We start from the raw sequence: 12,400 nt of genomic DNA on the forward strand, positions 1-12,400 counted from the left end.
ACATTATACATATTATATATTATAGGTTTTAGTATAGAGGGAGTACAGCATGTTGGAGACGATGAGAATAAGGAAGGTCTGGAAATTAATACGTTTAAATGTAAGCAGCTTACTCAGTTTGTGCACCGACTGACCACACATCCTGCAGGTTTATATTTATTCATGGTTTTCAGGTGTGTTGACAGCACTAGATGTTCTTTCTGTCTGATTAATTTACACATCAGATGTTCCCTTCATGTTCCCTCCCTGACATGAATAATCGGAGTGAACATCAGGAACCGAAAACAACTCGATCTACGTGTTTTGTGTCTTTTGTTTTCGATACTGCCACCGACATCATAAATCTATCTGTATGTTTATCTATAATTCCACTCTTGCCTCCCTCTGTCTCTTTGTGTTTTCCCGTGCTGAACAATTTTGAAAAAACATTGAATTGATTATTTTTACTAATAAGCCACAGTCATAGAACAGACGTCTCGCTTAAATCAGGCAGATTTATCAAAATAAGCCAGGCTTTTCCTTTATGGGAATCCCTGCTCAGTAACCATGGTAACTGATACCAGTGACCCAGCCTGCTCTGTGGCAGATTAACTGTCAAGTTTAGTTTAGCTGTGTGTCAAAGAGTTTCCAACAGGCAGAGACAGGACCCCAAAAACACAACTTCTACTGTCCTCAAAAGCCAAAATGAAATAAATAATTTGATTTTTGATGCCCTGCTCATCACAATCAGAGAAGACGCGCTGTGTCAACTGTGTCCACAGAGACAGGTGAAGACGGAGCAACGCTTCCAGCTACACTGAAGCAGATAGGACGACTTTAGGACAAACATCCTCACAAAAACTCAAAGATTTCAATAAACTCTGATCAAACCAAAATGAAATATCCTCTGAGAAAAAATATAATCATCACTACAGGAGCTGTAACATGTCTGTCACAGCATAAAGGACACCGACAACTACCCATGATAAATGTAGGTAATTCTCCTTCATTCATAAAAGAGGATGGGTGAAAATACAGTACAACAGGTGACAGCACACCTTAACACAGGTGAAAATACAGTACAACAGTTAACAGCACACCTTAACACAGGTGAAAATACAGTACGACAGGTGACAGCGCACCTGAACACAGGTGAAAATACAGTACGACAGGTGACAGCGCACCTTAACACAGGTAAAAATACAGCACGACAGGTGACAACGCATCTTAGCACAGGTAAAAATACAGTACGACAGGTGACAGCACACCTGAACACAGGTAAAAAATACAGCACAACAGGTGACAGCCCACCTTAACACAGGTGAAAATTCAAATACAGCACAACAGGTGACAGCTCACCTTAACACAGATAAAATACAGTACAACAGGTGACAGCCCACCTTAAAACAGGTGAAAATATAGGATAACAGGTCACGGCCCACCTTAACACAGGTGAAAATACAGTACAACAGTTGACAGCACACCTTAACACAGGTAAAAATACAGTACGACAGGTAATAGCCCATCTGAACACAGGTGAAAATACAGTACGACAGGTGACAGCGCACCTGAACACAGGTAAAAATACAGTACGACAGGTGACAGCGCAGCTTAAAACAGATGAAAATACAGTACGACAGGTGACAGCGCACCTGAACACAGGTAAAAATACAGTAGGACAGGTGACAGCACATCTGAACACAGGTGAAAATACAGTACGACAGGTGACAGCGCACCTGAACACAGGTGAAAATACAGTACGACAGGTGACAGCGCACCTTAAAACAGATGAAAATACAGTACAACAGGTGACAGCCCACCTTAAAACAGGTGAAAATACAGTACAACAGGTGACAGCCCACCTGAACCCAGGTGAAAATACAGTACAACAGGGCACCTGAACACAGGTAAAACGCTAGGTGACGGCGCACCTTCACATTGTCGACATTATTCACATTAACCATGTCTGCATGAAGGCATTAGCCTTTAAAAAAACACGTGTGTATAACTGGTCAAATAAATAATAAACACGTTTTACTTACGTCATCAGCGCCCTCTCCTTCATACATCCACGGGACCAACACCTGTTCGCAGTTTGTCTTTCTGAAACTTTCTGGAATTAAACTGTCAAGAAGTTGGAAACTTTCCTTTTTCGTTCTCGGCCGTCTCTTTGGCTTTTCGCTTCTGAAACCTGTTTTTGCGTGTGCACTCAGTTGCTTGTTTCCAGTGTTGGGCAGTAGCGGCGTTACAAGTAGCGGCGTTACTAGTTTAACTACATTTCTCAGTAACGTGGTCGTAACGTCGCTGTTTTCTACATCAAATAGCTTTTCAGTAGTTTCCCCTGGCATTTCTAAACTTAAATGCGTCTCTTCCGTGTGACGTCACGTACCTGCTAGACTGTGTATAAAAAAATGCCCGCGAATTGTCGCAGCGGGGCGGGATGGAGCGCGCGCAGCAGGAGGCAGAGGCAGTGGAGGCAGAGACGTGTACCTGTCGTTAATCTCCATGTCCAAACCTTAACAAGTTCATGTTACTTATTGAGTCCTCAAAGAACAGTTACACGTTCCGGTGTTTACTGTGGAACCCCAGAAGGAAGCTCCTGTCAACATCCAAGACGTCCAACACAAATTTAAGGACACACATTCAGGTATTTCCCGAACACAACAATCGCTAGCTAAGCTAATCATCACAACTCAGTCGGCAAACACCAACAGCTAACATGGCGCTAGACTAAACTCTGTGTGTGTGTGTGTGTGTGTGTGTGTGTGTGTGTGTGTGTGTGTGTGTGTGTGTGTGTGTGTGTGTGTGTGTGTGTGTGTGCGCGCGCGCAAGGAATTTAGGCAGGAAGAGGTAAGAAAAATAAGAAGACAGGAGGAGCAGAAAAGTATAATTTTGGGCTATGTTACTCAGAAATATTACTTGTGCAGTTTTTTTGTTTGTTTGTTTTTTTTACAAACTTCTCTACAAAACCAAATTGTTGTGGTCAGTTTAAATAAATAATTTGATATTTGTGTAGATGGCTCCTAGTACAGAAGGGGGCTAATAAATATACTACTAAAAACAGACACAGATACATAGATACTTTATTTTTATTTTAATGTAGAATAACTTGTAGCTTAGCTCACTACATTTTCCAAGTAGCTTGCCCAACACTGCTTGTTTTTCTCTTTTTATTGCCTTTCAATAACTGACTTGAAAACTGGAAGTTGTTCCATGCTGCAGCATCCCAGCGTTGACTTTCTCAACCTCCTCTGTGTATTTACCATAAAGTCTGCAATATGGGAGCACGTGAAATGTTGGAGCAGCTGGCTTGACTTTGTAAAAATGAGGGACAGCTGGTTTGACCGCAGTACACAGCTGTATGAGTCAATATAACTCTATGCCTGTATATGTAAAACTTTTTGTGTTATTTATCTGGTAAATGACAGCAGGTTTCTGACACCATGATGTCAGTGTCTTAACTGATTGAACGTGGTAAATAAATACCACGTACATCCTGGTCTCCAGTTAGATTGGTTCCTGAAATTTTATATATTTTTTTTACAGATTACAGCCTCATTCAACAACCCCTGGCTGCAGAAAGCAGATAGGGCGGGGCCATATGTGGGCGGCGCTGGACGTCCAATGGGCGGACTCCAAAATAGCGCAAATAGCGCCATCTGCTGGAAGACTGAGAGAAATACAAGATACAAATCTGTACTCAACTATATATAAGATAAGATAAAGTGTATTGATCTTAGATTTGATTTGATTCGATTTAGCACATGTATATATTTAAAAAAAAAACATAATTCAAGACAATATAAATAATAACAAGAATGTGCCAGGGAGACTAAAAGCCTACAAGGTTTATCATGGGACTAGCAAATCAAAGATCACTCACAATCCCTGATTACGATTTGGAGTCACTGCATGAAGTCATTAGCTTTATATTCAAAATGTGTACTGCACAATAAGTGTTTAACTACCCATTCATAAAATTATATGAATGTGTCCAGAAACACAAATAAAGATTTTTTTTCTTCCCATGACTCTGCTTCGTGTTCCCCCGTCTCTCACCCCCTCCATCCTCTCACCTTATGATTAAGATTTTTTATCCCTTTAATATCTAAAGATTGATATAAAGTATCACCAGACAGACTTGATGTTTCATGTCTAATACAGTGAGATTATTCCTCCACCACATCCTGTTGAATTGTGTTTGATTTGTGATGAAAGAGTTTTTTTTTATCACCATCTGATTTACGATGTGTTGGATCAAAGGTTGGCCTGATCAAAAGAGTTTGTGAAACGGGCAGCACTTCACAGTTTGGGAACATTATTGTCTTTTATCTTAATTTGCTGAGTTTGGTTTAAATTACCTTCCTACTGCAGTCTTTCATCATGTCAGACTTGTTTTGGTTGGAAGTTTTAACAGGTGTATCAGACGGTCCGGGGATGATGATGATGACGATGATGATGATCAGGCCTGTGTTGAGTTTGATCATCATCATGATGGTGGTGATGATAATTAGATTATGCTGATGGTGTCTGTTCTGGTAACAACGATGATGATGATGATGATGATGATGATAATGGGTGGAGGAAGAGTGAAGGAATATGCAAATTATTTGATTTTATATTACTTGTGCGATAGAGAAATGTGGCAATTTCACTTTTCTATATTATTTATATTAGCGCTAATATATTCGTCTTGTTTACAGCTAGATATATCTATGTACCTCGTATTATTTATTTATGATTCTTAGATTCAAATAAGGTTGACAGCTCACTGTGACCAGTTTTTGAAATACAGATATTTTTGACTGTTTAAAACTCAAGAATAAATTGTCTTAATTTAAGATTACAGATCTGTTTGAGTTGTGCTCACACCTAAAAAAATCTCCTGCAGTGAGTTGCCATGAAATTTTGAGTTGCCTCAACATCAAGTTTAATTACAAATACTGAGCCGCAACATGAATTTTGGGGGATGTGGCCATGCCGTGAAAATTTTGATGTCTCGCCATGAAACATGAGATTGCTTGTCCGGCGCCTCCTGTGTCCAGCTGGCGTCTGGCGGGCACCCGACCTCGCCTCAATGTTTTTTGGAGCAGGATAAGACGTAAATGAAAGGTTACAGTAAGCGTACAAGATAAAATAAGAAAATGCTAAAAGAGAGGATATGTGCAATATAATATGTGAAATGAGTAAAACAAAAAATAATTCTTTATACAACCTCATAATTTCAAGGAAACACACAGCAATAGATTTTTCAGTTTTTTAAAGTTTAAAAAGTTTTGCCGACCTATAATCTTTAGTTGAGATAATTTTCTTTTTTTCCTCACATAAACTTTAATATCTGTTTTAGAAAGTAAAAAAAAAATGTATTTCATAAATTGGTCTCATGAGCTGTGAGCCTGATTTGTCATTATTTCGGTACCTGAAGATTAAATGGTTTTAATTGAAAATATTAAGATTTTAACCATCATTTAATTTCACTTCAAAGAATTTAGTCAATCTTTAAATACGTTTTTTGGGTGTTTCTAAAACTCCAAATTTAAGTAGACCCAAAGTAGAAAAGTAAATCATCTCAACAAAAGATCAGTAGTTGGTAAAACTTTTATAAAACTAAAGAATATGAGTTGAGCTCAAAACTCTATTGCCATATGTTCCCTTGAAATTTTGAGTTGTCTCAACTTCATAATTTTTACAGTGTAAATCACCTTGTGTCCTATTTTAGTGTTTAAAGGAAAAAATAAATATAAATATGATATAAAGAAAATGTTGTTTGTATTTAAATAAAAGTCAGAAGAATGAACAAGTTTTACAGGTATTTACATAATAAACCCATACACATAATCCCATTCCGAAGCCTCAGTGAACTTTCAGTGCTATTTGCATCTGTTTCCATTCCAGGTCGTCATGTAACGTGGTGAAGACCTGCCAGTTCTGCTGTGGATAATTGGATCACTCACAGAGTTTCCTGAGACATGCATGCACCACTACAGAAGCTGAGGGTGGGATTAAAACTGTGACCTACTGCATGGAAACACAGCACGTCAGTGGAAGATTAAACATTATGTTAGTATTTTTTATTTATTTCAGTCATGATGAAAAGCTTTACAAGAGGGACAAAACAGATATTTAGGTGTAAGGCATGAAATAACTTTTTGAGGCTAAGCCATGAAACCTGTTCAGTGATCACAGCGCAGTAGTTTTACATTATAAATCAAACACTACAATCTGAAGAGTGCACAAGAAGTGAACATATTTCAGGCGAAGAAAGTTCAGGTGATGTTTCTTCTGTGGGATATTAAAGAGCCTGGCATCAAGCATACTATGCATAGTTCAGATTTTAAGTTTTGTTCGCCTGGAGCTGGCACAAACACTTTGTTCAGATGTTTTTTCCAGGAGCTCTTGAGGGAACATTCTTGTACAAAGTTTTAGGGGAACAAGGTTTTAGGCAGCTTCAGAGATCTTAAAACAAGTACAGCAACACAGTTTATTAACCGTTTGTTTGACACCATTCCAAGATTTGTTTACAGGATGATTTAATGGTTCTGTTAAGGATATTTTTCACTTTAATATTAATTATTTGTCAGCAACTTAGTCTGATCAAGAATTGGCATGTTGGTCAGTGATACCTGAATACCCTGAATAAACCTGAATTCTGTACAAAGTTCCGCATAATGTCACTTTTATTGCAGCTTATGATGTTTATGCTTTATTTTAATATGTGTCTGAAAGATGAGACTATTTTGAAGAGACCTGTAACAGTTTTGAAAAAATATCTAATTGTGATGCCATGTTAAAGGGATTAATGTTTGTCATTATTCTCATTTTAAATGAAAAACATTAAAATTTTAATGGCAGGGATTTCGCTGGGATCTGAATCACGTAAAGAATACTGCTAAGGCCAGGACATCTCTGCATCGTGACAATATTTAATGTAAAACACATTTTGCTTATCACAATTATTGCACCTCCTGTGATTTGAACATTAGAGTAGGCCGTATTGCAGTTTTGGTAAAATTTCAATTAATTGTTCAGGTCTACTTGTAACTAATTGACAGATTTTCTTTACAGAGAACAGACTGGTCAGTGTAGGCACTCCAAGACAAATACATCAGAAAGTATCTTGTTACAAAATAGAAATACTTGTTCATCAAATGCATCAAAATAAAATATAAAATAGTGGCATGAGAAGTTGCTATTTGATTAAAATATAATCCATTTTAATTTGAAAATACAAAAATATATTCTGTACAAACCGATATAACATTTTAGGCATTTAGCAGCCCCAGCATGGGCCTCCTTAAAGGGATAGTTCAGTTTTTTTGAAGTAGGGTTGTATCCATAGTCGGTGTAGGAGATGGCAGACACCCAGTTTGGAGAAGCAGCAGGAGTTCCAGTGCAGGAAGCTAAGAAATATATTTGCTGTGGACAGGAAAATGTATTTTATTCACCTAAAAACCAGGGAACCACTGGAGAGAAGCAAAGGAGCCACATGATATTCTGGAGCCAAAGGTTCTTGACCCCTGTACCAAGCAAGATGCTATTTGCACCATTGCATTAATCAGTTTGTGTTGTAAAATAACTCAACAGACTGTTATTATACCCACAGTAATGACAGAAAATGCACACTTAGATATTTTTGGTATTTGGGACTGGTCCCCCAGTAAACACAACTTTGGACTTAATGGGATTTCTGAAACAAACTACTTAAAATTTCTTATCTTTTGATCCAAAGTGGTTGAACTAACCAAACTACATTCCCATATTCAGTGTAGGAGAGTTCCTATTTCAGTTTTCCATTTACAACACATATGCATTAAATGCAGCACGCTCTCCCCTCACTTCTTTCACATATTTGTCACATTCTGACACCGTTTTAGACCATTTGTCACCTTTAGTTTCTTCTCCAGTGTCCCCCTGCCAAAACTTTTTCACACTGACAGACTCATTACTTCAGATGGACCTGGTTATTTTAGAACATTGTGAGGCCTTGTGGTTTTCCTGTGGTAGTTCCACATAGTTTAGATTTGTGTTATCAGCCACATTGTAGGACTTTGACATAACATAACTTCTTGTAAGTGCTCCCAGAAATTGCCTTTTTCCTACCAAGTTAAACTGCTGTAAAAGATTATTATATGACAAAGGATGATAATCCTTCACTTTACTGTCATAGAGGAGTGAAGATATCAGAAAATATTCACATTGAAGAAGCTGGAATCAGAAAACATTGCCTTCTTTTCTAAAACCGATTAATTGATTATCAAAATAGTTGACAATTATTTGTACAGTCTATCAATAATCTATTAATTTTTGCAGCTCTGGTGTAAATGTCAGTGAATGAATCTATTTTCCACATCATTCAGCATTGCGGGTCAGTGAACGGACCTAATTTTCTGCTGTGTCTTGCTGACCAAAATAAAGGTAAAATGATCAGATTTATTTATAGCTCTGGTTTTCTAAACTGAACCAGTGAAGAGGAAGAAGAGGCACCAGAGTAGAGCTTCTTACCTGTAAACAGGCTATCAATGGCAACCTAGAGCTAAAAACAACACCACCAGTGATTGGATCATTGATCAGCTCTCTCATTGGCTGGCTCGGCTGTCAGTCAGAGGCTGCACTCGTGCACTGGTTCGTTTATACCCACGACTTAACGCAGGAAGACTAATCTGTGTCTCGGCTGCAGCCTGTTGGATTGTGTCGCAGCGTGTCTTCACTGAGGCGCTCACAGACGGACGGACGGACGGACTGAGCATCTGTTGGGATACAAGTAGAGTCTGAAAACCAGCTCCATCCTCAACTTCATCCTCCACACGGACTAACTGTGCGTGTAAATGGAGTTTCAATCGTCGTCGTGACTGTTTGTCCGCCGCCTCTCACCCCACAGGAAGACTGCGTTGAAGTTGCAGCAGCATCCACATCACCGCGGCTCTCTCCTCCGCAGCCATGGGAACCGTCCTCTCCATATCTCCGGCCACCAAGAAGGCGTCCATCATGGACGCGGAGCTCGCAGGGGACGGAGTCAAAAACGACAAGAGCCTGAAGAAGCACTCCATGTTCGTGTCTCTGTCCTGGAAGAAGCTGGTGGCCAGTTCGGCCAAGAAGAGTGCCAAGAAAGTGACCCCGAACCCGCTGCCCGCTCCGCCCAGCCAGGTGGCTCAGCTGAACAACGAGAACACCCGGAAAACCCACCAAACCGAGGAGAAGAAACCCAAAGTGCCCATCCCGGTGCCGGTACCCACGGTGCCCACGCAGAACAACGAGGCGACGGTCCAAAACGGGAGGGTCGCCACGGTGCAGAAGCAGTCCAGCAGCCTGTCTCTGGTGTCGCCGCGGCGGATAGTCATCCAGGCGTCCACCGGGGAGCTGCTGCGCTGTTTGGGGGACTTCATGTGCCGCAGGTGTTTTAAACTAAAAGACCTAAACAGTGGGGAGGTGATCCTCTGGTTCCGGAACATCGACCGGACTCTTTTGCTGCAGGGCTGGCAGGACCAGGGCTTCATCACGCCGGCCAACGTGGTGTTCGTGTACCTGCTGTGCGAGGACACGGTGACGGACACCGTGGACACCGCCACCGAGCTGCAGGGCACCTTTCAGACTTGCCTCTACCTCGCCTACTCCTACATGGGCAACGAGATCTCCTACCCGCTCAAGCCGTTCATGATCGAGGCGAACAAGGACGTTTTCTGGGAGACGTCGCTCCGGATCATCAACAGGATGAGTGCCAAAATGCTGCAGCTCAACGCGGACCCGCACTTTTTCACGCAGGTCTTCCAGGACCTGAAAAACCAGCGAGACACGAGCGACACGAACCTGGACCGCTGAGACGGACAGGACACTGTTGGTGGTGTGTTTTTTTTTAAACATGAATGTTTTGCAAAATCACATAAAGGTGGTTTTGAATGTAAAAGCCAGCGCTGAAGGCACGTCTGGGCTGAAAAACCCCCATGTTTAGGCTACAAGTGTAGGAGATTTCATCAAATGCATGCCAGTATATTGTCCTCTTTTGTCTCGGGATTGACTTCATGATACAAAGTGACACTCACACCCCCTTCCTCCTCCTCCTCCTCCTCCTCCTCTTTTCGTTTGTGATTAGCCTACTTGCTGCTGGCTGAGTGAGTGAGAGGCTGGGTGTCGCAGTGAGGTGACCACAAATAGATCCTCTGTGCGTTTTCCTTTTTTTCCACGCGGAGGAGTCGAGAGGCGGAGCTGTCCGAGGTGCTGACCTGTGCGGCCATTTCTCCTCAGTCACTCTGTCACAACGGAGCCGAGCGTGGCGTAAGAGGACCAGAGTCAGCCCCAAAAATACACCTTCAGCATCAAAGGTCGATGGTTAAGCTGTTAAACATGCAGCAGATATCAGAAGTTTGTTTAGCACATGTTACTGTAGATATTCCTCCAAGGCAAGGGTCTCAAACTCAAATTGGTTTCATAAAATTAAATTTTGTCTCAATTTTTAATGTAATTTTATCAAACTTAAAGGTCCTATATACAATTTTCATATATGGTTAACTTTGGAGGCCCCTGTGGACAAAAGCGGTACTGTTTCCACCATACTTGCCGACCCTGAGACCTCAGAAACGGGAAGGATTTTGATTAGGGCTGAACGATTTTGAAGAAATATCTGATTGCAGTTATTTTGACTGATATTGCAATTGCGATATAATTTACAATATTACAGGGAAAGAGCAATTTTTACATGATTCTAATTTACATAGAAAACCACATTAAAATGATTATGGTGTGCATTATTTTTTAGCTCTGCAGCACCAGAATATTTAATTAAAAATGGTCACACATTGACACACATTTCACCTTTAACAAATATTGCACATCCTGCAATTTGAAAATTGTAGTAGATCATATTGTGATTTTGATAAAATTTTGATTGATTGTTCAGCCCTAATTTTGATACCAAAATAAAATAATACACTGCAACAGAATATTTGTGTTGAATACCTTTACAGAATGCAGAGTAATTTGTCCATCTGGCATGAACTTGCATAAATCTCTGGTACAAAACTAATATTCATCAGTTTTCTTTCATCTATCTGTTGCCCTTCCCCTGACAGAAAACTTGCAGATATACGCTCTGCTTTACTCTAACACTTTCCTTAAGAAACAGGAATTCTTTGGACGTCTGGTTTGGTGTAGCCGTATTGTTGACCAGGTCGAAATAGTGGAGTTTTAGAGTCTGTTCGCACTGTGCAGTGCCAGAAAAAGTTTGTGATAACGAAAGGAAAGAAAAGTTGTAAAAACATGTCAGAAATCAAGAGAAATACAGATGAATAGTGATCCTGGGAGGAAATAGGGAGAGGATGAGGAAAAATGAGAGTCTCAAGTGTGGCTTCCATCAGTTTTCCTCCAACACTGAGTTTGAACAGGTAAAGCTACTACAAGGAGTTTTTAACTGGTTATGAAAGAGCCTCAATTTATTAATGAACCCTCTAGATAAGTTAGCGAGACCATCACAACAACAAGACTGGCTGTTTCTGTTCTTTGGCTGTTCTTAAAGGCTGCTAGCAGGTCGGATTCTCCTTTAAATCAAACCTGTTTAAATTTTCACAGGCGAAGTTACAGTGAATCACATGTCAGCCAGCGAGAGGAGATTTTTATTTAGATAATTTGATTTTTGATGTTACATTTTGTGGTTATGACAGTGGAAACACTACTGCTTTTGTCCACAGGGGGCTCCAAAATCAACATGATTTCAAAGCTCCTTGTAGCTTTAATAACCGATGAAAATGGCGAACTGAGCTTTGATAATTTTGTCTGTGCTTTTGCCAAACGCAACAGAGTATACAGAGAAATATCTTGATATATACATATCTGATCATAAATGTCACCTGATAACTTGCTAATCAGCTCTGCCACCATGTTTGCCAAGAGAAATATCCTTGAACAAGCTATTCTTTTCTGGACACAGAATAGCAGCATATTTCAAAAAGTAAAATTACATACACATAATATATTGTTTTTAACAGAATTATGTTTTTATTTCAGTTATATTCTATCAGAGCAGTTGTTGGTATGAAGCTACTAGAAAAAAATAATTAAATAAAGGAGCCAGATTATATTATATTTTTGACATCCTGTCGCAGGCCAGAGGGAGTGGATGAGGGGGCCAGAAATTGCCCCTGGGCCCCCAGTTTGAGACCCCTGCTGTAAGAGTAACAGAGCTGAAAGGTTATTGTTTGTATTCAGGCTGGGTGATATGGCTTATTAATAATATTTTTAGATGATTTTGTGATATATATCTCACATTTCCTCTTAAATAACACACCGTTAGGACTGGGCCATATGGACAAAATCAAATATCATTACATTTTTTACCAGATACCTCCATATTGATATTAATCAATATTGCAACAATGGATGACTATTGGTGCTTCCACAAAATATTAACAAGATTTTTGATAAATTATTAAGG

General features: G+C 39.9%; 1 protein-coding gene across 1 annotated transcript; it reads left to right on the forward strand.

The window, feature by feature from the left end:
* Positions 1 to 8,461: 8,461 nt before the first annotated feature.
* Positions 8,462 to 10,913, forward strand: LOC146323338 (cyclin-dependent kinase 5 activator 1-like). The gene has a single exon (XM_084724191.1). It carries the CDS (start codon positions 8,917 to 8,919, stop codon positions 9,793 to 9,795), a length of 879 nt encoding a protein of 292 aa, XP_084580317.1. The 5' UTR covers positions 8,462 to 8,916; the 3' UTR covers positions 9,796 to 10,913.
* The last annotated feature ends 1,487 nt before the right edge of the window (positions 10,914 to 12,400 follow it).

This window comes from Lutjanus erythropterus, chromosome 8, assembly GCF_056507025.1.
Source record: "Lutjanus erythropterus isolate fLutEry1 chromosome 8, fLutEry1.hap2, whole genome shotgun sequence".
Taxonomy (NCBI): Eukaryota; Metazoa; Chordata; class Actinopteri; order Lutjaniformes; family Lutjanidae; genus Lutjanus; species Lutjanus erythropterus.